Raw genomic sequence first — 27,696 nt, 5'->3', positions numbered from 1 at the left:
CGCTCCCCTGCGGCCCCGGCGGCCCCGGCGGCGGTGCGCACCTGCCCCGCGCGGCTGCTGGCGTCCCGGCCTCCTCGGTCTCGTAGGCCCCGGTCGCGCGGCCGCGGGCTGGACGCACGGAGAGCCCCGAGCGGGAGCGCGAGATGGTGAGTGCGCGGGTTCGGGCGGAGCCCGGAGAGGCCGCCGCGAGCCGGCCCCTACCGGCTGGAGGTGGCCCCGGTTGGGCGGCCCCGCGCCTGGGGGTCGCGACCCGAGTCGGTGCCCTCAGCCAGGGGGTGGGGCCGCAGCGTCCTGTCCCCTCCCCCGGCCCCGAGCCGTGTCCTCCCGTGGGTGGGGGTCCGAGGGGGGTGCGGGGGCCCCGCGCAGACGGGCTGGGGCTGGGGGCGGGGCGGGGCGGCCGGGGCCGGGTCCCCCATGACAGGTACCACATCCGCGCTGGGTTAAGGGCGCTGCCGAGCGGTGGGCGTCGTTCGGTGATGCGGGGCGGCGGCGTGCCCTCCGCGGGCGGACGGGGCTGGGGAGCTGCGCGAGGCCCGGTGGGAGCGGGAACCGGTGACAGGGGGAAGCGGGGGGTCGGCAGGTCACCAGGTGTCCTTGGCGGGGTGGCCGGGGTCGAGCCGCCGGAGGACCTGGCGGCTGCTGACCAGCTCGTTCCTGATGGACGGGTTTAAGATTCCTTTGCTGGGAGAGGCCGAAACTGCCGTTCGGTTGACTCTTGGCTGGGTGACAAGGAGCTGAGTGCGAGGGACTCCATTTGGGGTCTGTTGTCTTGTTTTCAACATTCCTCGGGGACCCTCCAGCACCTGCCGTCCGAGATCCAGGGCTTTGCTCCAAGGGCAGCAGTGGCAGGAAGGTGGTTTCGGGGAATGGCCTCGCTGTGCTCCGAGCTTCCTCCGCCCCGTGGGCCGGGGCTTGTTCTGCTTCCCAGAACCTGTTGGGACCAGGTGGGGATGGGGAGGGAAAGGGGTCAGGTGTGGGCGGGAAAGGGACAGTGCTGGGCAGCTGGTCACACGGTGTCCAGTGAAACATGCGAATTTAGGGAGGAGAGACTTGTATGAAGAAGAATGAGGGTGAAGGCTGGGGGGCGGGCACTGTGGTGCTGGGGACAGGGGGCGCCTCAGTAGGACCAGGCTGTGAGCATGAGACCCGCCAGCGTCTCAAGGGTTGGGTGGGAGGCGGTTTCTTTTCTAGAGAGGAGTAAGGAAGCGCAGGCATGGCCAGGTGTGGTGGCGACCTGGGGCTCCCTGAGGCCAGCCTGTCCACGGGAGGGGCTGTCGTGGCTCAGGCAGGCGGCAGGCCCGCGTTCAGGGTCCGGAGGAAGGAGGGAAGCCAGGGCAGCCTGGAACAACAAGCACTTTGTGGCCACGGGTCCGTGGGGACCAGCAGCTGAGCGGATCGTGGGTGCGGCCCAGAGTGTGGATTTGGGGGGCCTGTGGCCGGCCCTGGGGGCAGATGATCAAGGGGGACTTCCTGTGAGTCCGGGCTTGGTGGAAGGGGGAGGGGGCCCTTTTTGCAGCCTGCTGTTTTCCACAGCCCCACAGGGTGGGGGAGGGAGAGCCTTTCTCCTCCAGGATGTTTGCCCAGGAGCTCCGGGCTCAGGGAGAACCTGCCTGGCGGCACTGTCCCCGTCGAGCTCAGCGCGGACAGCTCGCTCTCAGGCGGCCTCACGAGCAGCAAGTGGAAAAAGACTGAATGCTTTCTGCCTCCTTTCTTCCCCTTGAGCGGGGAGGGTGGTCAGTGGGTCACGTCTTCCCTTTCCTGCGGACTCTCGTGTTATTCTGGGGCTTATCCAGAGAATGTCCCCTCGGGGAAAAGTGTCTCAGTCCAGGAAGTGTCCCTGTTCATCAGATTTGGGGGGAGGATGCAGGGGGTTCCCCACCTTCATGCCGGGTGGGTAGAGGCATGGATGAAAGGATTCATCCAAATGCAAGCGAGTGTTCCCGCAGGGTCCAGAGTTGGGACACCGTGTGATCCTGACCCAGTTCTGGTTAATAGCTGACGGTCAGATGCAGAGAAATTCTGGGAACTGAGATGTGACGAGTTCCAACATATGATCTGTCACCATGAGGATAAAACGAAAGGATAACTGTTTTGTGAAAAAGGTGAAACGTTCCGCTCCTATAAATCCGGAAACGTGCCCAGGGACGTCCCTTCCCATTTTATCCTTGAGCTCGGGGTGGAAGGGGGAATCTGCACGTCGTCGGGCACACTCTAGGTTGGGGTCTTTGTCTTACTTCAGTGACCCGGGGTGCTGGAAGCAGGTGCCACACCTGGGCTGGGGCGAGCCGCACCTGAAGCTGGGCCTGGTGGGAGGTAGGGAAGGGGCAGTGGAGTCTTTCTCCCCTGCAGAAGGCTCCAGCCCCAGGACCCCTGCAGAAGGAGCTGTTGATGCCTGGAGGAGCCACAGAGTGTGGAACAGGAGAGGCATCTGCAGCCGTGTGGGCCGAGCTGGGGGCGCCCAGGGGCTGTGCCTCGAGAGTTGGTTTGGCATCAGCCATGGAGTTGGATTTGTGGAAACTGAGGAAGTCTGTGAAGGGCAGACACAGAGAAGGCTCCTAGGGTTCAAGTGCTTTTGGAAGGGTTGAGGAAGGCAGAGCCTATAGGGGTCCGAACTGAACTCTGAGGGTTTCCTCCCTGGTGAGAGTTGGGGCCCTGGAGGAGGGGCCATTTCCACATCGAGGGGGAGGGCAGGGTGTGTGGAGCTGCAGGATTCTGTCCCCTGGGGGCTCAGGGACCCCTCCCTATGTCCCTGGCAGCGGCCGTGCTGGTCCCCATCACCAGACCGGGCCTGACCCTCTGCCGCGGGTTTCCGGTGCCGCGTGGGGGCAGCAGCCCCTGCTCTGAGCCGCTCACCCTTGCTGCTCCTCCCGAGTCTGTCCTGGGGAGGCTCTTGCTGCCCAGTGAGGCCAGCGTGGGCGACATGACTTCTGTCCTTGCCGTGTGTGCGGTGGGCTCTTCCATTCTCCAGTGTGGGCGAGTCGGGGCCTGGGGGGGGGGGGCGGTCTCCACGCTCATCCCAGCGTGTCTGGGCACCGCGGCTGCGGTCGTCTGACTGAGCGTACACCGGAGGAAACACTGACACGCGGGGGGCTGGCGCTGTCGTGGCGGGACGTTAAAATTGACCAGTGAATGCGGCTGCGGCGCGTGCGTCACCCGTCGGGTCGGATGCCTGTCACCCGGCCCCGGGCGCTCTCCGGCTCGGCTCTGTCCAGCTCGGGGCGGACCCGGGATCTGCTGGGGGTCACTCGGCGGTCGCTCTGATCCCTGCTGGGGTGGACACTGTCATCGCGGGGTTCCCCTTCTAGGGCAGCGTTTCCCGCATGCTGTCACCTGTCACCTGTGTGTCTGCTTATGGGCTTTTCCTCTTCCTTCACTCTGTGGACGTCCGTGCGGTCTCATTTCCGTGTGTTGTCCGTGTTCTGTCCTGCTCAGGGGTTTGCGTGTCTCTCTGTGTCCACGTGGATGGGCTCCTCGCGTGTTCAGTACACTTGCGCGTCCCCGTCCCCCCGGGTGCGTCTCCCCGCTGTGAGAAACCCCTTCCGTGGCTGCGGTCACACGCACCCCTGCAGGCGCTTCCCCCAGTGCGGTCCCTTGTTTCGGGGACATGGAATCTGCAGGACTGGGCTCTGGTCCGTGCCCGTGTCAAGGGAAACCGTCCCTTGTTCCCCCGCACGTAAGCAGCCTTCCCTGCCCCGTGTCCACGCCTCCCCGTGGCCGCCCCAGCCGCGCCCCCCCATGTCCCTTCCCCAAACCGGGGGCCTGTGCGTGCGTCCCGCTGTTTTCCGACAGGCCGTGCGTCCGTCCTCTGTAAGTGCCAACGGTTCTGATCCCTCATTAAAAACAAAGCTGTCGGTTACTTTACCCCCAAACTGGATTTTTTCTGCTGTTGCGGGAACTGCACTTGGGAGTTTGTATGGTCACGAAATCACAGGCCCTTTGAAGGACAGAGGGGAGGAGGGCTCTGTGCAGAGGAGAGGGGCCGGGAGTGGCTGTGGAAACGCGGAGATGTGGGAGGAAACGGGGAGTGGGAAGCCCAGTGCAGGGGGTGGGCTCATGGGCTGGGGCACTGGGAGGTGGAGGCGGGTCTCCTCTGTGGATCCCAGGGAGAGTCGTGTGGAGATGCAGGGTGTGGGCTTCCTGCTGGGCCCCCGGTGGGGACCACGGTGGGACCCGAGGGCGCCCCCTGCTGGCGCATGACTGTCGCCTCTGCACGCAGTGTGTGGAACTGGGTGGGGATGCTGGGGTCCCGATGTGTCCCTGCATCCAGGACCTCTTCCCTGCAGTGTGGCTGCTCGAGGGTGGGGGGCAGATCCCGAGAGCACCTGGAGGTGTCTCCTCGGGGGACAGAATCTCCGGGGGCCTGGGTCTCCCCGCGGTCTTGCCCCTGGGCAGGTGCTGCGGGGATGGCTCTCCCAGAGCTCGGTGGGTCTTGGCAGGAGAAGCCATGGGTCCTTCCAGCCGAGGGTGGAAGGAGGCGGGCGGAGCGACCTGGCTGTCCCTGCGAGGTCTCGGCGCTGGGAGTGCAGGGGCTGCCGGGGAGGCCGTGAGGTTCAGAGGGACCGACCGCAGGCCTTGCGGACTCGGGCTGTGGGGGGATCTCGCCGCAGTGTGTCCGTGAGTCTCCGTAGTGACACAAGTGGGTTCCACGAAGCCCCGGGACTGTGGTGTTGCACAGTGACCGCGTGGACCCGGCCAAAGTCAGCAGAGCTGGTGAGGCCCCTGGCTGGTCACGTGGGCGCCCCGATCCCGGTGACAGTGAGAGCTGTCCCCCGGGGAGGGACAGTGTTTCCTCAGAACTGCAGGCCCAGGACACGCGCTGGCCTGTCTACACCAGAAGGCTGGGTGCAGTGAGGAAACGTGTAAGCCGTGGCTAAAACCTACTCCTCTCCCGCTGGAGGGAGTGGTGTGACCTCCGTCCGCACAGACAGGTGTCCCGGGGCCAGGCACGGGTGGGACCTGGCAGGTGCGCTCTTCGTGGCTTCGGGAACATTCTGCAGTAAGATTGGTTACGGAGCAGCAACCGTGTTGTTTCAGGCCAGTGGGTTCACGACGTCCAGGGGTGACTCTTGGGGACTGTGGAGTCCCTGGTGGGGCAGACGGTTTTTATGTCCAAACCAGCCTGGACTAAGGGACACTCGATTTCCAGTATTACTTGTCCTTCTCTCAGCCGGCCGTTGGGTGTCTCTCACCCATGTTCTCACGCATCATTGGGGGAAACAGATGTTTGCCTGCGGTTTCCTAGAGCAGCGTTTCATTTTCTGTTGGTTTTCGGCTGTGTTTCAGAGAGGGGGAGAGCGAGTGCGTGCGTGCGAGTGTGGGGGTGTGGGTGTTGGGTCCATGGTCAAAGGAGCGAGACTGATACAAAGCGAAGGTCAAGCAAAGCTTTATTTCGCGCCAAGCATCGAGAATCAAACTGACCGGCCAGGGCCGTCCCTTGCAAAGAGGCGACCCCTCCCAGCCCCACAGACAACTTTCATAGAGCAAAGGCCATGTGGTTGAGCCTGGGCACACACTGGTGGCCAGTTGAGTCACAATTCACCCTGCAGTGGCTGTTTGAACCAGTCTATCAGTCTGGCCAGAATTGGCGCCCAAAAGGCAGGGCCCGCATTCTGGGGCCGTTAGGGAGGTGCTTTCCTGACTGGATGTCTCCGCCTGGCCTGACTCGTCCTTGGATTCTGGGCTCTGTTCCCTCCCGCTGACGTGACACGTCCTGGTATATGGGCTCTGATATCAGGGCTGGTCAGTCATATTCTCCTGGTTTCCCAGACTTTTTCTAAGTATGTTCCTCTGGGGGGGAGGGTCAATCTAAGTTTACTGTATAAACAACAAAACGGCTCGCTCTGGCTAAGCAGGCCTTTACAATTTATTAAGATTTTATTTATTTATTTGACAGACAGAGTTCGGGGTCAGGGAGGACGGAGGGGCCTGTCCCCATCTGCAGAGCGGGTCCTCCAAGCCTGTCAGGAGGGAGTTGGGGGACAGCCCCGCGGCCGGGGACCCCCGGTGGGAATGGACGATGGGAACGGCTGGGAGGAGGGCTCCGGGCTCGGGCGTCGAGGCGGCCGCAGCCTTTCTCAGCGGTTCTGGCTCTTCGTGGTGACCGTGCGGACCGGCGGGCTCTGGCGTTCTCGGGCCTTTGGCGGCGCCGTGACCGTGCGGAGCCTCCGCTGTCCGTCCTCCTCGTGGGCCGGAGCGAGCTCAAGCCAGCGGAACCGCGGGCGCGGGGTCCCGTCCCATCCCCGTGCGCTGAGTCCGAAGGGCGGCCCCGCTCAGCCGTCCGCCCGGCCCGGCTGGGGGCCGCGTGGGACGAAGACCCCGAGTCCTGCGCATTCGCCACGGTCCTTTGTGCTCGGCCTGCAGGTGACCGGCTCCCAGGGGGCGACTGGCCGCTGTTCCCCCCAGCGCCAGGGCCGTGGCTGTGGCTGCTCGGAAGGGGTTTCCAGCGCGTGTCGTGGTGTCTTTACAGACGTGAGGCGTCTGTCCCTCTCCAGGTCGGTGTTGCCCCACGCGTGGCCTGGCCTGCACCCGCACGCCCGTGGGAGAGTTGGTGTGAGTCTGGGGACCCGTTGGGCCAGTCAAAAAGCCGTGTCATGTGCTTTGGCAGGATCGTGGGGGTCTCAGTCCCTCGGGACGCTCGTGCCTCAGTGCGGGGGACAGGAGGCGTTTGGGGGTGAGAGCTTGAGACGGCTCCTGCACCAGGTCAGCAGGGAGCCAGGACCGGGTCAGAGCAGCGAAGGTCCGCGGAGTTTCCAGCCGGTGGTTGTTGGGGGGCCGCGGTACAGGGGGCTGCGCGGGTCGGTGGCCCCCAAAGCGGCCGAGAAGGCGTGTCTGAGGTCATTTGTCTTCCTTCGTCGTTTGCCTCAGTTAATTCCAATGAGTCTTCGGTAAGGAGCCTCCCTCAACTTCCTGAAGATTCGGGAGTCTCAAGGGACCCGTTAACATGTGTATCAGATTCTGTGTTTTGGGATCGTGACCTGCAGGTTTAATGATCAGTAAAACAAGTTTGGGAGATTGAGCCCGGAAGTTCCCATACAGGCCATTGCAGCTCTGACTTACATCCGTTTGGTTAAATTGTTGGCAGTGCGTTTGAGGAGAGACTGTGTTTTTGGTTTTGTTTTTGTTTTGTTTTTGGAGAAGGCCCTGGCTGGCCTTGGTGGAGGAGGGGAGGGGCAGAGGGAGAGCAAGAATGTCAGGCGGACTCCAGGCCCTGCACGGAGCCTCACCAGGGCTCAGTCCGGTGACCTGAGCCAAAGCCAGGAGTCAGCTGATTAGGGGAGCTGCCCAGGTGTCCTGCCACTGTGGTTTGGGAACCTGAGAGTGGCCAGGGTCCCCGTTGCACACCCTCTCATAGCATTGTAGTGACTGTAATCCATTTCTGGATAAGAATTTCCAATCCCTGGTTTCTTTTTAATGTATATTTTTTTAAGATTTTTTGGGAAAGATTTTACTTATTTATTTGACAGAGATCACAAGTAGGCAGAGAGGCAGGCAGAGAGGGGAAGGGAAGCAGGCTCCCTACTGAGCAGAGAGCCTGATGTGGGGCTCGATCCCAGAACCTTGGGATCATGACCTGAGCCGAAGGCAGAGGCTTTAACCCACTGAGCCACCCAGGCGCCCCTGATCCTGTTTCTACAGGAGTAGCCTCCTTACAGAAGAAATCAGAGCAGAGGCCAGCACACTGCCAGCAGGCACGGATCCCAGAGGAACAGCCGGTTCTGAAAAGGAGCAGGAACAAAAGCCAGTGAGTTGTCAGAGACGGGAAGCCCCTAACACAGGACCCCGTAGGCCCTGCAGAGCGCAGACAGGCCGCGGGGCTCTGATCCCAGGACAAAACAGACGCTCCCGCTCAGGGTGGGGGAGAAGGCAGCGAGCGCAGCGGGCTCTGTGGGACCCGCACCTGTTTGCCCAGCAGGTGGGACGTGGGGTCTTCTCTGGGCCCATGCATGATCACCGGGGAACTTGACCCTAAAAATAAAACCGCCAGTTACTTTTCAGCAAAACTGGGTTCATCTGGGAATAGCGGAGAATCATAACAGGGGACACCAACGCCACGACCAAACCACAGGCAGGTGTGGCGAAGGAAGGAAGCACCGCTCTTTTATAGAGAAAGGACGTGGGCGGGGCCGTTCCAACGTCAGTGTTGGTTGGAGCAAGCTGGGGTTCCACGTGTCGTGGCTTCTCATTGGCTGAGTTGTGACTGTCTCTCACCGTCTGGGCTGTGTCTCTCATTGGCTGAGCTGTGACCGTCTCATTGGCATGCTCTGACTGTTTCTCATTGGCTGGGCTGTGAGTGTCTCTCATTGGCTGGGCTGTGAGTGTCTCTCATTGGCTGAGCTGTGAGTGTCTCTCATTGGCTGAGCTGTTACCATCTCATTGGTTGCGCTGTTACCGGGGCGGGAGGAAACCTTCCTCCATGGTCTTCCTGGGGCTGCAGTGTACCTGAAGTATAGACTTGCAAGGTGCTGGTCTGAAGTTTGGGGATTGAGAACTTCCCCTGCCGGCCTCCCCACTCACTTCTAAGGAGTTTTTCTTGTAATTTCATATTAATGCACTTCAAAAGCCTTGACTTCCATTAGGTAAAATCCCACCAGCTTGTTCTGTAACGCATCTCTGCTATTCTTCTCCACGTTTCTTACATTTCAGCAGAGAAGTCCTGCCTGGCTGGCTCAGACGGTCCGGCATGCGACTCTTGGTCTTGGGGTTATAAGTTGCAGCTGCGTTGGGCATAGAGATGACTTAAAATCTTTATCAAAAATGAAAAAAGTAGTAGTTTGAGTTCAAACAGAACAGAAATGAACAAATCGCATAACAATACCCCAGAGAAACCCGGTTGTACATTCAGTGAAATTTTCTTAAAACTCTTGGCCTTTTTTTTTTTTTAAGATTTTATTTATTTATTTGACAGAGAGAGATCACAAGTAGGCAGAGAGGCAGGCAGAGAGAGAGAGGAGGAAGCAGGCTCCCCATGGAGCAGAGAGCCTGATGTGGGGCTCGATCCCAGGACCCTGAGACCATGACCCGAGCCGAAGGCAGCTGCTTAATCCACTGAGCCACCCAGGTGCCCCAAACTCTTGGCCTTTTGAGAGACATCATGGTCTCAATTTGGTCTCTCCGTTTATTTCCTTATGTTGTGTGTCATTGAATAACTTTTTGTAGGTTTTCCGTTAAATCAATTTATATCCTCCATTAGACATATTTTCAGACATAAGGATAATTAGCTAGGTAGTAGTTATAAAGGTCAATGTTAAAAAGTCTCTTTTTGGGGGCGCCTGGGTGGCTCAGTCAGTTAAACCACTGCCTTTGGCTCAGGTCATGATCTCAGGGTCCGGGATCGAGCCCCACATCGGGCTCCCACTCAGCAGAGCGTCTGCTTTTCCCTCTCCCTCTGCCCTTCCCACGAACTTGCGTTCTTTTCTCTCTTAAATAAGTAAGTCTTTTATTTTATTTTATTTTATTTTTTTTAAATAAGTCTTTTAAAAAGTCTTTTTAATATTTAATTTTCAACTGCTTGGTTCTGGTGATTAAGTGCACCCTGAGATTTGTGAGTTTGCATTCTGGAAACTTACTAAACATCTGATTCTATGATTATCTTTCTAGTCTTTTTGGACATGACCTGCAAAATCATTCGACTTAGGAGTAAAGGAAAATGTTTTTCAGTTACAGTATTTCTTTAGCTAAAACTACATCATTAGTTTTCTCTACAAGCACGTACTACATTTCCGCAGTAGAGAGATGTCTGTGTCTGTCTTTCCTGGTTAGCTGCTCGGGGTGAAAAGTACATTTGGAGGCTTGAAAAGACCTGAAAGAAATAAGACTAGAAATGTGGTTTATGTTGATCCATTTAGAAAAGCTAACTTAGGGGCGCCTGGGTGGCTCAGTGGGTTAAAGCCTCTGCCTTTGGCTCAGGTCATGGTCTCGGGGTCCTGGGATCAAGCCCCACATCGGGCTCTCTGCTCAGCAGGGAGCCTGCTTCCTCCTCTCTCTCTGCCTGCCTCTCTGCCTAGTTGTAATTTCTCTCTGTCAAATAAATAAGATATTAAAAAAAAAAGAAAAGCTAACTTATCTAACAGCTAAGAACACAGAGAAGGGGCGTGTGGGTGACTCAGTCATTAAGTAGCTGCTTTTGGCTCAGGTCCTGATTCCAGGGTTCTGGGATGGAGCCCCCCATCGGGCTCCCTACTCGGCGGGCAGCCTGCTTCTCCCTCTCCCACCTCCCATGTTGTTCCCTCTCTCGCTGTGTCTCTGTCAAATAAATAAATAAAATCTTTAAAAACACAGAGGAGAAGATAAAGAGGGAGTTATTAAACTTGTTGTCCCTAACAATGCAGAGTGACGTGTGAAGGGGTCTTTTGCTCCCAGCCCGCTGTATGCAGCAGAGACACGTGTGAAACGGGACCCGGCCTTCCCGTCAGGTGTGTTCGGCAGACTGTTTTCTAGATTGGCCCGTCCCACACGCTGGCAAAGCTCTCCCGAGCACGCGCGTGTTGACCCAAACGAGACAAGTGTAGACACGTATCTGTTTACTGGGGAGAGGCAGTCCACTGTTGAAGACTCAGAAAGAACCATAAGGAGGATTTATATGCAAAGCCCAAGCTGCTGGTTCACTGTCTCTGTAGCAATCTGTGCTCCAGGGATCACGAGAAAGACAAGATGAGGCTTTCTGTGGTACGAGAGCTCTGTTACTCGGAGACTCGGAAAATGTAGCGCAATGATCGTTCACTTCGTGTTTGCTCCATTGAGACGAGCGATGGAAATGGACGCAACCAGTCTCTGAAAACTCACCACGTGCGCTACAGTAAGATCATACTGGTTATGTGCTCTTCTCCGTATGTGTCCGCTTTCAGAGCTCAGCGGGCTTTGGAAAAAATGCAAGTAGAGTGACATGTTCCTCTTGTATTAAGGCGGGTCTGTGAAAGTAACCTAATACAGTCACATCTCTTCGCGAACCGTGCGCTCTCAATGTTTCTTGCCTGAGAAATGATGCTGTTTGGCAGGAAGCCCCCTTCAGGCCAGGAACGGATCCTGAGAGATGCTGGGCTCGGTTGACTCGTGGTCTCCCTTTCCTCGTCTCCAGGCCCGATGACATTCCTCGCCTGGGGTGCCAGCTGTGTGTTCGGGCTGGTGAGACGAGGAAGTACGTGTTGGTCTCTGCCCCCGGTTCCTGATCCAGGGCCCCCGAAACCCTTGTCCTTGCTGGGGGATAGGAGCATGTTCTGTCGCATCAGGTGACTCTGGGTGGGCTCCTGGTGGCTCCCGGTGGGGGCCGGTCCCCGGGAAGACCCGCGGTGATTAGAAGCTGGAGCTTCTGTCCTGCCCCATTCCCTGGAGGAGGGGAAGGGCTGAAAGTGGGGTTAGTGGTCCATCAGGCCAACGAGGTGAAGCCTCCAAAGAAATCCCAGTAGAAGGGGGTTTGTAACCACGGGGTGCGGGAAGGGTGGGGCACCCAGAGAACGTACGGACACTCCTTTCCCATCCCTCCCCTCTGTTTCCCGGCTGCTCCTCTGTACCCTGTACCCGTCCTTCCCTACACTGGAAAGCATAGGTCAGTGTTTCCCTGAGTTCTCTGAGCCCCTGCAGCAAGGCACTGGGACGAAGGTGGGGGCTCGGGACCCTGCTGTCCTGCCGTCGGTCAGAGGTGCGGGTGATGGCTGGGCCTGTGCCTGGCGTCTGAACCGCGTGTGGGTTTGGGATGGGGACAGTCTCGTGGGGCCGAGCGCTGACATGTGGGATCCGACCCGGACTCCAGGTCGGCAGCCTCAGGGTGAGTGTCCAGGTACAGCCCTCAGCTGGTGTTCCGCGGCGCTCTGTGGGTCTGGGTGACAGATGACAGAGGCACAGTTCTCCGGGGAGGCGGAGGAGACACGGAGGGAAGAAACGGCGGGGAGGCACAGGGGTGCGCAGCAGGAAGAGAGACAAGCGTAGGTGCCGCTCTGCAAGGCCGCGCCCCCATCAGCACGCCCGTTCTTGGGGCTCTCGCTGCTGACCCTTCCCTCTGCTGGCACGCGGCGCCGCAGCTTTGTAAGTTGTTCTTGTCTCCTTCCTGACCTGATGGGCTCTGACCGTCCCGCTTCGGAATGTCGCAGGACCCATGGGAAGTGCTTCTCCGGGAACTGTCCTTGCCGGATGCAGACACTACTTAGGTGGTGGCTGGGCTCATCTGCACATTCTCATAATTTGTCTGTAGGATTCTGGGATTTCTGAACTCTGCGTCCAATCTGCTGATGATCCGTTTTTTAATCTTTCTTGTTTTCTGTTGCCGCACCGGTCGGGCCGTCACGGATGTGGAGTTGTCCGTTCGACTCCGCAGCTGCTTGTTCCCGATCTCGGAGGGAACCGGCCACGTGGGGAATCGGCTCTCGGTTCCGTCCAGACACGGCTTCTTCCTCATGGTGCTTGTTTCCATCCGGTCTCTGAGTCGGCCGGGTCAGCGCACGGGGACGTGAGACAGGCATGTCCTCAGCGGGTACGGACTGGAAGCCTGTGGTTCGTTTGTCTTGTTTCCACCAGTGGCGCAGATTATGTTCATGAAGCGTCAATATCGAATCCATTTCTAGAAGAGAACAGACTTGGTTTTGTCTTCTGATGTTTGTACATTTACGTATAAGATTTTCTTCTAGGCAGGAAGGAAATCTCGTACATTAGATTTGCCTTTATATTTATGACTGTTGCCTTTCAAAACTGTGTGAATCATCCTTTTCCCATCTTGCTGATGCTTTGTGATCCCTTTCTACATTTGGAAATCACCAGTGTTTAAATGCTTGGCACCGGGGCGCCTGGGTGGCTCAGTGGGTTAAGCCTCTGCCTTCGGCTCAGGTCATGATCTCAGGGTCCTGGGATCGAGTCCCACATTGGGTTCTCTGCTCAGCAGGGAGCCTGCTCCCCCCGCCCCCCCCCCGCCTGCCTCTCTGCCTGCTTGTGATCTCTGTCGAATAAATAAATACAAATCTTTAAAAAAATAAATAATAAATGCTTGGTACCTGCCCTATGCACTGTTTGAGATGCCTTTCAAGTGTGGGGATATTTGAATCTACTGATTTTGCTTCCTTAACGACGACCAAGGACGTCCGTCCTTCGATGTTCTGTTACCTTGCGTCACCTCAGGTATGTTACCAGTTTGTATAAATTTATTCCTTTATTCTAAAACACCTCTCGTTGTGGGGCACCTGGGTGGCTCAGTCGGTTAAGCATCCAACGCTTGATCTGAGCTCAGGTCTTGATCTCAGGGTCGTGAGTTCTAGCCCTGCATTGGTCTCCGTGCTGGGCCTGGTGCCTACTTAAAAATCAGGACGTTGGGTGGCTCAGTCAGTTGAGCATCTGACTCTTGGTTTTGGCTCCGGTTCTGATCTTGGGGTTGCGGGACTGGCCTCTGCACGCAGCGGGGAATCTCCTTCTCCCTCTCACTCTGCTCCTCCCCTACTTGTTCGCTCTCTCAAATACATTTTTTAAAAATCTTAAAAATCTTTCTCCACAGCTAGTTTATAATGTCTCCTAAGTCTGCTTAATCTCTGAAATTGTAATTTTCTTTTTTTTTTAAGGATTATTTATTTATTTATTTGACAGATGGAGGTCATAAGTAGGCAGAGAAGCAGGCAGACAGAGAGGAGGAAGCAGGCTCCCTGTCAAGCAGAGAGCCCGATGCAGGGCTCGATCCCAGGACCCTGAGATCATGACCTGAGCTGAAAGCAGAGGCTTAACCCACTGAGCCACCCAGGCGCCCCTGAGATTTCTATTTTAATCTTGGTGGGAGGCACACTGTGGACCCTGCCGATATGAGTTGAGGTTTTTGCGCAGGAAGAGGATGCAGGTGATCCAATCAAGACAAATGATCCGTGTCTCCAGACTCTACTGTTGTGTGTCAGAGATGGAGCAGATGAAAGATGTGGAAGGGTCATTTATTTTCTTTGCTTTTATGTTGATTACTGTTCTCAAATTCTAGAATTATTTCCCTTTTCTGGGACAGAGACAGTTATTTAAAAAATATCTGCCCAATGAAATGAATGGGGCATAGGAACTAAGTAGAAAATGGTGTGTCTCTCAAAGGACCTAAACAGAAGGGAGTGGGTTCAGACACGGGAATTGGTTGAGGTTCGTTAGGGACCTCTAAATACTATTTGTATTGTAGTCCTCTTAGCTGGGGGGTCCTGTACAGCAAGGGGCTGGGCACGTGTCAACAAGGACAGAGATTTCATTCCCAGTGTGGGGAGTGGTTTCTTTGAGCTGATTACAAGGGAAGACTGGGAAGGGTCCCTGTGGTTCCCTGCAGCTCGATCATTGGGAGGGAGGAGGACTTTGGGAAGCCTGGCTGCAGGGAAGCAAATGCGGGAGCACTTTAAGTTGATAACAATCTTTTTTCCAGTGCCCTGGTCCTCTGCAAGAATAGGATAAACGAGTCAGGTTTTGGTTTTGTTTAGGAACCTCCATTTGCCAGATTTGAGAATTAGGAATTCCAGTGGCTCAGTGAGTAGAGCTTGTGATTGATCTCAGGGTCGTGAGTTCGAGCCCCACCTTGGGCACAGAGCCTACTTAAAAAAAAAAAGTAAGTTAAAAAAAAAAGAATTTTAGCAGTTTTTCTTTTAGGTGACTCACCTAGGATGTGTGTGACTGGTTTGTCAAATTTACCTGCAGTGGACGTATTTCACATTCTATCCTGGTCCTTATGACTAAAGAGATACTTGTTCTGGTCTTTAACAAACATAGACTTGAGTGCTACCTGGGTGAATTCCACACCTAAAGGAAGACCAGACTTTTCTATAAAGACAATTTGGAGCTGGTCTGTAATCGTCGTGGAAAGGCTGATGATCATGTGATGTTAACTTTTAAAGCCAACCTGCCGGGGACACCTGGGTGGCTAAGTGTGACCTGTCAGTTACTGTACTAGCAAAAATGCGTTTACTTGGTAATAGCAGAGATTTACAAGTCTTTTTTCTTTTTTTTTTTAAAGATTTTATTTACTGGGCGCCTGGGTGGCTCAGTGGCTTAAGCCGCTGCCTTCGGCTCAGGTCATGATCTCAGGGTCCTGGGATCGAGTCCCGCATCGGGCTCTCTGCTCGCTGGGGAGCCTGCTTCCCCCTCTCTCTCTCTGCCTGCCTCTCTGCCTACTTGTGATCTCTGTCTGTCAAATAAATAAATAAAATCTTTTAAAAAAAAGATTTTATTTATTTGTTAGAAAGAAAGAGAGAGGGGGAGAGGCAGGCTCCCGCTGGGCAGGGTGCCCAATTTGGGACTCAGTCTCAGGACTCTGGGATCATGACCTGCACAAAAAGCAGTTGCTCAGTGGACTGAGCCACCCAGGCGCCCCGAGATTAGCAGTTCTGTTCTGTAGGGAGGACGTCTCTTTCATCCAGGAGAAAGGGATGTTGGGAGGGGCTGTTCCACATGGCATCCACGGGAGCAAACTTGGGGTTCCAGCCCCACTGTCTTCTCGTAGGGTAGGCTGTGACTGCCTCTCATTGGCTGGGCTGTTGCCAGGGGAGGAGAAAAACCTTCCTTCCTTTGTCCTGCTGGGGCAGTAATGTGTCCAAGATGGTCTCTTGCCCGGAGGCACTGTGGGAGCGTCCCCTGTGGTCTTCCTGTTTCACTGGAGTCATCTCTCCTTTATTCGCTTGCAGAGAGTTGGCAGGCTCTCGGGTGGTTTTCACTTGCTGTCAAGCTGCTGCGAGCGTGTGGAAATAGTTGGGTGCTCACCTTCACTTGCCTTGGGTAGAGCGATCGTGGGAGTGGAATTGCTATATTGCACGGTAACTGGACGGTCACCGTTTTGAGGACGCGCCGGGCTCCTCCCGGGTTGTGCCGTTTTGCATCCCCCGCAGCAGAAATGCAGGAGAAGGGCACCCGGGTGGCCCAGCTGGTGGAGCATCTGCCTTTGGCTCGGGTAGTGGCCCCGGGGTCCCGGGATCGAGTCCTCTGTTGGGCTCCCAGGATCCACTTCCGCACTGGGCTCCCTGCTTGGCGGGGGGCCTGCTGCTCTCTGCATCTGCTGCTCCGCCTGCTTGTGCTCTTTCTCAGACGCAGACAGTCCCCCTTTCTCAGGTCCTCACCAGCACTTACTTGTTTCGTCATAGCCGCTCCAGGGGGTCTGACGGGGTTTCCGCTTATCATTTGACATCCGTTCCCCTGATAACGGACATCTAGCATCTTGCCGGAACCTGCTGGCCGCGGGCATATCTTCTTAGAAAGGTACCTGCTCATACTCATTCCCCATGATTTGATCGCATTATTTTTTTTATATTATTGTTTTTTATTTTTCATGGTTGTCATATGGATTTTAAAACATGTTTCAATTACAGGAGTTACCGGGTGTGTGATAAGCAAACCGCAGTAACCACAGTTGAGGTAGAATCGATCTTCTTATTCAGTGACATGGGTGGCATTTGGGATTTTTTTTCCTTTAAGTCCTGAGAACATAGTTTTTGTTTGGACAATCTCAGATTTTTTGGAAAAAAAAAAAAAAAAAGATTTTTAAACTCTGCATTTCATGAGTGCGGCGGCGTCCCTTCTTGCTCTGATGGTACGGATTAGCCTTGTTTTCTTTCTCTGCTAAAGTCGCCAGAGGCTGTTACCATCAGTCTCTGAGGGGCTCCTTTCTGGCGCCCTTCTGCTTGCATTCTGGGCACTGGGGTATATGGTCGAGGCCCTGCTGATTTCCGTGACTCTTCAGGAACTGGAGCTCCTCTTACGCAGTACCTGTGCCAGGCTCCTGGGCCCTGTGTCCGTGCTCACTGTCCACCTCACCCAGGGACAGGGTGGTGTCTGCCTCTGCCGGGATGGAGGGGACTGTGCTAGGCTCCTTGACCTTGTTTCCTTCCAGTGAGAGCAGCACTGGAATCCGTGCTCACAGCATCCTGACATCTGGTTCCAGTTCTTGGGGCTGACAAGGCAGTAATTGTCTTTGAGCAAGTCAGAGATGTATTGTCTGATTTTTCATTCTTTACCCTACAAATGTCCTCAGATCTGCTCATTTCCAGCACAAACAGGCTGTATTTGGGTGTACGTACGTCCGTACGAGCTGTCGTCATCGCCCTCTGCTTCGGGATCCCCCAGCCCTTCCCGTCACTGAGGGCACCGCCGTGGATGTGTTTCCGTGTTGTCACTTCCCACACGGGTGTGACTGGGGTCCTAGGAGTGGAATGCAGTTCCCTGTGCATCGGCCCCCCCCAATCTCCCCCCCACACACACACAAGGGTGAGGAAGGAGCGATGCTGCAACAGAACATGTGGATGTTCCAGGACGCGGTGGTCTTTGAGGATGTGGCTGTGAACTTCACCCCGGAAGAGTGGGCTTTGCTGGATCGTGGTCAGAGGCGGCTCTACAGGGACGTGATGCTGGAGACCTGCAGGAACCTGGCCTCCCTGGGTAAGCGTGGCTCCACCCCGTCTCTGGAGTTGTAGGGAACGAGTGTTTCGTACACGTGTCTGATCTTCCTGGGGCCGAGGACTGGGAATACGCTGGAGAGGAGACAGACGTGGTCCAAGCTTTCATGGAAACTACCAAGGGTCACACACCTTTTGGTGAATACAAAGTTTCATGTGTTAAATTGACTATTGCTTCAATCAAAGTCTGAGACTCCCTAATTTTATAGTGTGAGGAGGCTCCTTTGTGGTTTTCAGTTCTGCGAAAGGTGCGCCGTGGTCAACGGCCATTTCTCCTGGTAATCACGCTGCGGTTAAACTCGCACTCTGTCCTCTTTAGTGACCTTGAAGACCAAATCAACAGCCCATCTTCCAGACTGCCTGTGGCCCTTCAAATCCTCCCTCCTGCTGGGCTCTTCTCAGGGAGCTGGGTGGCAGGCGCACCCACCATCCGACCTCCCCGTGGCAGCTGGGGCAGTGCAGGCAGGTTCCACCAAGGGCCTCGGTGCCATCAGAACAGTCCAGCAGCCCTCAGTCGGACCAGGTTCTGGAGAAGGGAATGGCATTGCACATGCCCTTTGGAAATGTGACTCCATCCTTCTTTTGAGAAGGTGATTTTGTCATTCACCTGGCCTCCCTGTCGGACATTTCATCCATCCTCACCCACGTGGCAAGCCTTTCTGTGTTCTTACAGAGGTAGTGTGTGGATGTGAGGATTTTGCCCAGTTCCTTCCTACTTTACTTTTCCGATAATACTATGTCCACATTAGTCGCCATTGAGTTTAAAGCGTTTCTGCATAAACAGGCTGCCTTTTCGTACGCTTTTCCTCTTATTGCCAAAGTCCCAAAGCACTAAGCTCCTTAGAATTTTTCTGTGGTCACATGTTCTTTCTTCCTGATGAACTTCATTTACATTGGGGATCAGTATATGAAGAGAAATCCCCATATGATCTGTTTACTGAATTTTCTTACCTTTAAACATCAGGTCATTCCCAAGAAATTAAATTTTTCTTCCAATTCTTGCAGATTGTTGCACTCGAGTTAACCCTTGCGGATCTGGCACTCAGCTGAGTATCTTGGAGAACGAACTACCCAGTGAAGGTAAAATAGTAACATTTACAAGAAATGACCCCTGGGCACTTTTTGGAGAAAACTGGGTGTTTCATCACATCGGAGATCAGTCCCAATCCCAGGAGAGGTGTTTGAGGTGAGTGCCTCTCTCCCCCAGAGGAGAAAGGGGGATCTGGGCAAATTGTTAGACTAACTTGGAATTAAAGAAGGCGTAAAGTTATAAACGTAGCTCAGCAGTTGCGCGCTCGGAATCGCACAGGTTCTTCATAAATGTGATGTGGTATTGATCAGCAGATGTATAATTCAGCCCCAGACATTTATCAGGAAAACCCACATGTAAGAAAGTTTGACAGTTACGGCTATTACTGGGCCCTTATTCTGAGCATTTGGCTTCTACGTCATAGCAGTGTGGACAGTGACCCAAACGTGCCGGTTCCTCGGAAGCGGTCATTATGTATCGAGTAATCATTAATATGGATCCGTAGATAATTAATAAAGAGATCAGTTAAAATCATTATTCCATAACAGTGTGCCTTCCCGTTTTGAACAGAAGTCATTTGGTGGAGCGGGTCTGGGAAAGCAATGAAGATAATCGATGTGGAGAAACCAGAAGGCAGAGGACAAGTCTTCCCGTGCGTGAGGATCGTCCTACTGGAGACAAGTCCTGTCAGTGCACTAAGTGTAGAGAAGCCGTCACAGATGGGTCTTTCCCTGAGAATCCACAAAGACCCCACCCTGGACACAAACCTAGTCCCTGTGAGGGATGTGGGCCGGCCTGCAGCTGTGTCTCGAGCCTCAGCCCTCACGTGGACACAGGCCTTGTAGAGAAACCTTATGAACCTCAGGACACTGGGGGAGCATCGAAGAGAGACTCGAAGAGTCGTGGTAGTAAAAAATCTTTAGAGTGCAAGAAATGTGGAGAAACTTTCACTTGCGTGTCGTCCTTTCGGGGTCACGTGAAGGATCGCTGTGGACAGAGAGTCCATGCCTGTGACGTGTGTGGGAAAGCCTTTATGTATCAGTCCTACCTTACACGTCACATGAGAACTCACACTGGGGAGAGGCCCTATGAGTGTGTGGAGTGTGGGAAAGCCTACAGCTGCCTCTCATATTTTCGAGAACATGTGAGAACGCACAGTGGAGAGAAACCCTATGAATGTAAGCAGTGTGGGAAGACGTTCAAGTATCCTGCGTCCTTGCAAGGACACATGATGACACACACTGGAGAGAGACCGTATCTCTGTCAGCAGTGTGGGAAAGCCTTCAGTTGTCCCAAATACTTCAGGAGACACGTCAGAACGCACAGTGGACTGAAACCCTATGAATGTACGTTATGTGGGAAAGCCTACAGTTGTTCCTTATCCCTTCGAGAGCACGTCAGGACGCACAGTGAAGAGCGACCCTACGAATGTCAGCAGTGTGGGAAGGCCTTCAGACATCCCCGATATTTCCAAAGACACGTGAGGATGCACAGCGGCGTGAAACCCTACGCGTGTAAGGAGTGTGGGAAAGCGTACAGTAGCTCCACATCGCTGCAGGAGCACGTGAGGACGCACACCGGGGAGAGGCCCTTCGCGTGTCCGCAGTGCGGGAAGGCCTTCACTCGTCACTCCTCCCTTCAAGGACACGTGAGGGCACACAGTTTGGAGAAACGTTACGAGTGTGCACAGTGCGGGAAGGCCTTCCGTTGGTCCTCGTCCTTACAGAAGCACGTGAGGACGCACAGCGAAGAGAAACCCTATGAATGTCAGCAGTGTGGCAAAGCCTTCTGGTACCCAGCCAACCTGCGAGCCCACGTGAAGACGCACACCGAGGAGAGACCCTACGAGTGTCCGCACTGTGGGAAAGCCTTCAGCTGTCACTCCTCTCTTCAGGTGCACGTGAGGAAGCACGGCGGGGTGAAACCCTACGAATGCAAGGAGTGCGGGAAGGCCTTCTGGTACCCCGTGAACCTGCGGGCACACGTGAGGACGCACACGGGGGAGAGACCGTACGAGTGTAAGGAGTGCGGGAAGGCCTACCGGTGCCCCGCAAACCTGCGGGTCCATGTGAGGACGCACACGGGGGAGAGACCGTACGAGTGTCCGCAGTGCGGGAAAGCCTTCAGGTATCCGGCCAACCTGCGAGCCCACGTGAGGACGCACACCGGGGAGAGACCGTACGAGTGTCCGCAGTGCGGGAAAGCCTTCAGGTACCCAACAAACCTGCGAGCCCACGTGAGGACGCACACTGGGGAGAAACTCTGACTGGAAGCACCGTGGGAAAGCCTTCATTTGTCCTTAAAATCTTGTAAGTCCAATCCGACACACTGGCAGGAAGTCTGATGAATGTAGAGATCGGTGGGAATCCTTCAGGTAGAGCTCCTCCTTTGTTTTGTACGTAACAACTCAGGGCTGGACAGCAGTCGTTCTTTGTTACAAACATGGTTGTGCCTTGTAAGTGCCTCGTCCGCGACAGGGATCCCAGCCATACTGATTTCCACCGCATGTTGCCAGGAGGAACCCCTGAGATCAGATAGTCCTCTCTGTGCGCTTTGTATGAGATCTGTTTTGTTACTGCACACATGAAAATTGTATAGTTGTTTGAAATTTCTCATTTCCATGACAGTGTCTTTGGGCCCAGGGGCGATAAGTGATTGTATTTATATCTCGTCCTCTCTTGGGGACACTGGAAATTCCGACTCCTTAGCTACCCTTCCTCTCGGTCTTCACGACTGGATGCGTATCGCTGCTGTCTACCACACCTCTGCGGCCCACAGCAATGAGTAAATGTGCAGGGATGTCGAAAGAGGACAGTCTCCCCCAATTACGTTCCTATTTTGGCCTCTGCTGATCGCCCGTCATCTTGGTGGTTCATCAGTCATGATGCATGAAGAAGAGAAACCCTGTGGCATGAAGAGGAAAGCTGGCGTCTGGCTGGTTCTACTGAATTTCGTTGTGAGCGTGGTGAGGTGGGAGACCATGTGTCCCAGAGTCCTTCTCTCTGTGGTTCTGAGGTGAAGGCCATGAGGAAAGAAACTGCGTGAAGAAGCCGTGCTTTTCCGGCAGGAGACACAGATGCGTGGGGACCCGCATGGGCTCGGGTCACAGCGCATTTTCCTGATTACTGATCTGTCGTCTGGAACAGCCTCCGACCCAACAAGTTGGACATCAGTTTTTGTGAGGTGGCGTACTCCAGAGACTTTTCCACAACTCTCCTGTCATGGACCAGCTCGGCTTTCAGGTCCACATGGTTCCGGGCGCTGCCCTGTGGCTCCTTGTGTCCGTGAGGCCACCTCTTCCGGCCATCGTGTGTAGGGATCTCTCATCCCCGCACCCTTTCATCTCCCATGCTTTTTCTACCACGTGATCTGTGGTAAGCGTCATGTCCGTCTCAGGATAGATCCGTGTCGTGCCTCCCCGACAGAATTGATGCTGCAGCCTCAGACGCGGGGAGCCTCCTTCCCTTGTTGCACTGTAGAGAGGCTCCAGTAACCCCGTATTTCTTCCTTCTGGATGTTGCTATAATTGGAATAAGCCCTTGTGAGTGTATGGCAGATTGTGGCAATTGTCCCCCACAGCTCACTAGCTGACCGCTATCTCAGAGGAAGTCCCAGCATGTTCATTCCTTTCTGTTGGTACATGTAATTTCCCAGGGTTGTTGGTTTTTTTAACATGTAATTCAAAACAATGGTTTTTTCTTTGTTTTGTCAAATGTGGTTCTCCGCATTGCTTCATGGAAACCACATTACTGAGGTTTTCAAATCTGTGGCATACTTGCAAATGATAGGATGTTTTGTGTCCTCTATTAATTATTTTTTAAGATTTTATTTATTTGAGCAAGAAAGAGTGAGCATGAGCAGGATGCGGACTCCCCACGGAGCAGGGAGCCCGATGCGGGGCTCGATCCCAGGACCCCGAGATCATGACCTGAGCCGAAGGCAGACGCTTAACCGACTCAGCTGCCCAGCCGCCCCTCACAACTGAGTTCTTTTAAAATATCCCGTTCTACAGGATTAACTTTTTCTTGATTGTGTCTGTTTAAAAAAAAAAAAATACCTATTCTGGGTGAATAGGACCAAGTACAGTTGACGTTTTCCTTCTGGTGTGTGTTTCTTCAATACCCAGGCAGCTGCTGTCACTGTCTCATTAAAATAACTTACTGCTGGGGCGCCTGGGGGCTCAGGGGGTTAAAGCCTCTGCCTTCAGCTCAGGTCATGGTCTCAGGGTCCTGGGATCGAGCCCCGCATCGGGCTCTCAGTGGGGGGCCTGCTCTCCCCCACCCCTGCTTGCCTCTCTGCCTGCTTGTGATCTCGGTCTGTCAAATAAATAAATAAAATCTTTAAAATAAAATAAAATGACTTACTCCTGGAGCACCTGGGTGTTGCAGTCTGTTCAGTTCCGATTCTGGGTTTCAGCTCGGGTCGTGGTCTCCGGGTTGTGGCATCAAGCCCCGACTTGGGCTCCACGCCGAGCATGGAACCTCTGAGAATCTCTTCCTCTTCCTCTGCTCCTCCCCCACCTCACGCACGCGCTCTGTCTCTCTCAAAGAAGTATTCTGAAAAGATTATTTACTCCCAGTGGTGAAATCCTTAATGTTGCCTACGTCACGGTCCCTGGCAGAGAACACCAGCAGTCATGGTCTCGCAGCTCAGGGGTGCGGGAGAGGGAGCCAGACTCACGCCGCTTCCCTACTTGTTAACAGCTAAACAAACCACATTCGTGGTGAGGGGAGTCGTAGCTGTGGGGATGACTTTACGACTTGGTGCTCCAGGCATAGGCACCTTGAGGAAATTCCCAATTTCTGGAAATGCTGCCGCTCAGTGTTTGTCGTCCAAATAGCTCTGAGGCGTTTACATGAAAGTCCACACTAGAATGGAGGGGAATTGTGCTGAATTGTGCTCAACAAGACGTTTCTTCCCATGACGGATGGGTAAGAGGTTGGTCATGCTTCACCCAGGGGCGTCTCCTTGTACGAACGGCGGTGGAGGAAGGATGGGCCGTGCCTTTCTCTTTGCTTCAGACCACTCGTGGTTCTGTTGATCTGCCCCCAGTGGACACAGGCCAGTCTGTCTCCATCAGATGGCCCTCCGATGCCCCTCTGGCCCTGGGCATGGTGCAAGTATGGTTGTATGTTGGGTGGAGCTGGTCGGGCTTCATGTCTGAGGGGGTGTGTGGCGTGAGCAGCCCCGCTGGGACTAGGGGAAGGAACCGGACAGGAACGTGGCAGTGTGAACGCACAACAAAGACTCCGGACAGTGCAGAGAGCAGTGCCTCTAGTTATCCCAGCCGCTGGCGGAGTGGGCTTTCCTCTCTACTGTCCTCAGTTCACCAGGATGACCAGTGACCGTGCGGCTCCCACGCACTAATAAGGGTCCATACAGCTGCACCGAACTGGAGAGCATGGAAGGTGTGCGTCGCAACCACGTTTTGATGTCACCACCGGTGGGAAAGAGTCCGTATGTGACATTTTCCATGGAAACTCTTTTTCATAGCAGGACCATGAAATCCTGTTTCGAATTTTTTACAAATTGTTAACCTTCCCACGTACCCAGAGGTAGTTTTCCTTGTGACTTTGTGCTGCTTTTGCTTCCAGTTCTCAGAGCAAAGTCCAGGGGTGCCCGCGTGATGCTTTTTGCAGGCTCTGAATCCATACCTGTCCTGTGTCCCTTAGTGGTTGGCCAGTCATGGGTGGCCAAACCGGGGACATAGGAAGGTCCAGGGAGGCAGGTGATTAGACTCAGGTCCTAGAGGAACAGTCACTACTTATAAAGAAGGGGTGACTTGGGGAGCACCAAGGGAGCAAGCAGGAATGGGAGGGTGGGAAGCAGTGCGCGTGAGGACGTGGGCAAGTGCCTGCAGTGTCTAGACCGATGTGGACTGCCACTGATTGCCTTGAGCTGAGTGCGTAGCCCACGAGGGACGCTCAGTATTTTGCCCCTGAAACTGAACATAGGGTCTGGGAAAGAAAGGCTCAATTTGAATCATGATCCTGACGTGGTTCCTTTCTCGCTCAGTGGCCTTTGAAAAATCACCTGCCTCTGCAGGCCCCAGGTAGCTCATACAAGGAGATAAAAACAGTATCTGCCACGGGGCGCCTGGGTGGCTCAGTGGGTTAAAGTCTCTGCCTTCAGCTCGGATCATGATCTCCAGGTCCTGGGATCGAGTCCCATATCGGGCGCTCTGCTCAGTGGGAAGCCTGCTTCCTCCTCTCTCTCTGCCTGCCTCTGCCTACTTGTGATCTCTGTCTGTCAAATAAATAAATAAAATCTTAAAAAAAAAAACCAGTATCTGCCTTAAAGAGTTTGCTGAGGAGCAAGTGTTCATTAAGCAGAGTCAGTTCCACCCACCTGTCCTCAGACGAGGCACTTCTTTGTCAGGGGTGAGTCAAGGCATGTGATGATCATGTCAAGGTCCTGTCAGGAAGAGGCTAAAAAAGAGTCCAATCTGTGAAAACCAGCAAATACTCCCTGCCTCTAGCTGATGTGCCTGGTGCCTCTCTACTCCTGGTTTCAGCTGCACTGCATTTTTTTTTTTTAAGATTTTACTTATTTATTTGACAGAGAGAGAGATCACAAGTAGGCAGAGAGGCAGGCAGAGAGAGAGGAGGAAGCAGGCTCCCTGCAGAGCAGAGAGCCCAATGTGGGGCTCGATCCCAGGACCCTGAGACCATGACCTGAGCCGAAGGCAGAGGCTTTAACCCACTGAGCCACCCGGCGCCCCTGACCATTTGTTCTTACGGGATAGATCCCCTACCGTCCTTTCTGAGCAAAATTTTCAACTGATACTGATAGACTCCACAGTGTGCCTCCCATCAAGATTCAAATAGATCCCTCAAAAGTTCCCCCCAGAAGGGGCACTTTGGTGGCACTGTCAGTTCGGTGACTTCTGGTTTTGGCTCAGGTCGTGGTCTCAGGGTTGTGAGACGGAGCCCCAGGTCAGGCTCTGCACTCAGCAGAGTCTGCTTTAGTCTCTCTCCCTCTCCCGCTGCCCCTCACGCTCCGCACTCTCGCAAATAAATAAATCTTAAAAAAAAATTCTTCCCAGAATTAATCAATACCCTGTAAATAAAGCAGCTCTTCAAGGCATCAAAGCATAAAAGAAGATTCTAAGGCTCAAGGCCTCATTATCCCTTGCATTCGTTTCTGAGAAACTCTTATTATTTTACCTGTGACAAAACCCAGTGGTCAAGGATAGTTTGTCTGGGATCTCCGAGCGACACATCACATTGTTACCAACCTCCACAGGCTGCAGGTACTCCCGAGAAAGGACAAGGCCGTAAAACCTGAAGATCCTGAAGAAAGCCCGAGAGGTGAAACACAAGGGGAGCAGCGCTCAAAGTCCAGAAGAAAACTTACTATCAGTCTCCAGGCTGGGAGAGAAGGCAGTGAGCCTAGTAGGCTCTGTGAGTTCGTGGTTTGCTCACCAGGCTCAGAGTCTCTCGGGGTCTACTGGTCCCAATTCTGATCACCAAATAATGGAAACTTAAAATATAAAAGTGCTAGCTACCTTACCAGCAAAACAGTGGGTTTATTTGGAAATAGCACAGGATTGCAAGCAGGGACAAGCAGTGTAGGCAAGTGCAGGAAATCTGGTGGGAATGAAGGGAGTTCCGCTGTAGTAGCTTCTCGTTGGCTGAGCTGTGATGGCCTCCCATTGGCTGGGCTGTTGCTAGGGAGGAAGAAAACCTGCTCCCTCAAGCTGGGGTAGAGTGTCTGCACTTAAGTTCCCTCTCCCCCAATTTGGTCTAGGATTGGGAAGTGATGAGAGCCCCCACCGTCCCACGTTGGCTTCCCAACGTTATGCTAAAGGAGGTTTCCTTTTATTTTCACAAAGGTACACACCCCGGAGTGAAGTTCTGGGTCATATGGTAACACTTGTGATTAACTCGGAGAAAACACTGTGTTTTCAGCACTGAGGTACGTTTACGTTCCCACCAGCGTGTGACGGTTCCTGTCTCTCTGCATCTTTGCCAAAACCTATTTTTCATTTCTTACTAAACAGCAGCCATCGTGGTTGGTGTGAAGTGATGGCTCATGGTTTTGATTTGCACTTCATAAATGACCTACTGGAATGAACATTTTTGAACAGGGTTGGCTTGAATTGAAAGCTTTTTTATTCTGAATTCTAGACCCTTATCAGATAAAAGAACTTCAGTAAATTGATAATGTACAGATCTTATATCCTTATGGAGATGATTAGTGAAATTCCTGTACATGTAAGGGAAAACTGCTAATTTTTAGGTGTGATAATGGCCTTTGGGTTATGCTGAAAAATTGTATTCCAAAATATTCATGGATTAAATAGTAGTATCAGTTTCTTCAAAATTATCTGGTGAAAAATGAGGGGGTGGATATAAAACCTGACAAATGAGGTAAAAGCAGGACATGGATATATAGTTCTATTATGCCCTTCAGCTGACCTTCCCCATTTTTTATTGCAGTAAAAGATGCATAAAATGATATTTTAAAGTGTAAAGTTCAGAAGTATTAAATACATTCACACTGTCTTGCAAACATCACTACCATCCATCTCCGGAACTCTTCTTCGGGTAAAACTGAAAGTGTTCCCACTAAACACTGACTCCCCACTCTCCTTCCCTCCCCTCCCCCAGACCCCAGCCTCCACCATGTTACTACATGTCAATATGATTTTGACACTCTTAGTCATACATGTAGAATCATATGGTATTTGTGTCTCATGGGTTTATTTCACTTAGGATAATGTCCTCAAGATCCATCTGTCTCACCACACATTGCAATTTCCTTCCTTTTTAAGGTTGAAAAATAGCCCGTTAAATGTATAGCCTCCATCTGGCTTACCTGTTCATTCATCCGTGGACATGTGAGTTGCTTGCACATTTTAGGTATTGTGGATAACGCTGATATGAACACGAGTGTACCAGTATCTCTTCAAGATTCTGCTGTTAGTTCTGTTGGGTATATACCCAGAAGTGGAATTGCTGGATCAGACAGTAACTCCTTTTTTACATTTTTCAGCAACTACCATAGTATTTTGCACAGCGGCTTTCCCATTTTATCAACAGTGTACAAGCGTTCCAGTTTCTCCACATCCTCATCAACACTTGTTTCTGGTTTGCTTTTAGAAGCAACCCCATTGTGTTCGAAGTGGTGTCATATTGTAATTTTAATTTGCATTTCCCTAATGACTAATGATGTCATTTTTAAAAGGATTTTATTATTTGACAGAGGTCACAAGTAGGCAGAGAGGAAGGCAGAGAGAGAGGAGGAAGCAGGCTCCCTGCTGAGCGGAGAGCCTGATGCGGAGCTCGATCCCAG

General features: G+C 53.5%; 1 protein-coding gene across 2 annotated transcripts; it reads left to right on the top strand.

Annotated features, from left to right (window-relative positions):
• On the top strand, positions 1 to 22,634 carry LOC123932365 (zinc finger protein 77-like). Of its 2 annotated transcripts, XM_045990441.1 has the most exons (4): positions 1 to 146; positions 17,226 to 17,352; positions 18,375 to 18,555; positions 18,970 to 22,634. In XM_045990441.1, the coding sequence occupies exons 1-4, from the start codon at positions 144 to 146 to the stop codon at positions 20,663 to 20,665; spliced, it is 2,007 nt and encodes a 668-aa protein (XP_045846397.1). In that variant the 5' UTR covers positions 1 to 143; the 3' UTR covers positions 20,666 to 22,634. The 2 variants fall into 2 exon arrangements, with proteins under 2 accessions (XP_045846397.1, XP_045846396.1); XM_045990440.1 differs by lacking the exon at positions 1 to 146 and having other exon boundaries at positions 16,473 to 17,352.
• The last annotated feature ends 5,062 nt before the right edge of the window (positions 22,635 to 27,696 follow it).

The sequence above is a fragment of the Meles meles genome, chromosome 20 (genome assembly GCF_922984935.1).
Source record: "Meles meles chromosome 20, mMelMel3.1 paternal haplotype, whole genome shotgun sequence".
NCBI classification, from domain to species: domain Eukaryota; kingdom Metazoa; phylum Chordata; class Mammalia; order Carnivora; family Mustelidae; genus Meles; species Meles meles.
This window is presented reverse-complemented; position numbering and strand designations above follow the sequence as displayed.

What these genes read in the sequence shown, in the direction of transcription:
- LOC123932365 (XM_045990440.1), top strand. Translation starts at nt 17,127, where the DNA reads ATGCAGTTCCCTGTGCATCGGCCCCCCCCAATCTCCCCCCCACACACA. An exon ending in CAGGAACCTGGCCTCCCTGG is followed by an intron (nt 17,353 to 18,374) that starts GTAAGCGTGGCT and finishes CAATTCTTGCAG; the next exon opens with ATTGTTGCACTCGAGTTAAC. An exon ending in TCCCAGGAGAGGTGTTTGAG is followed by an intron (nt 18,556 to 18,969) that starts GTGAGTGCCTCT and finishes CGTTTTGAACAG; the next exon opens with AAGTCATTTGGTGGAGCGGG.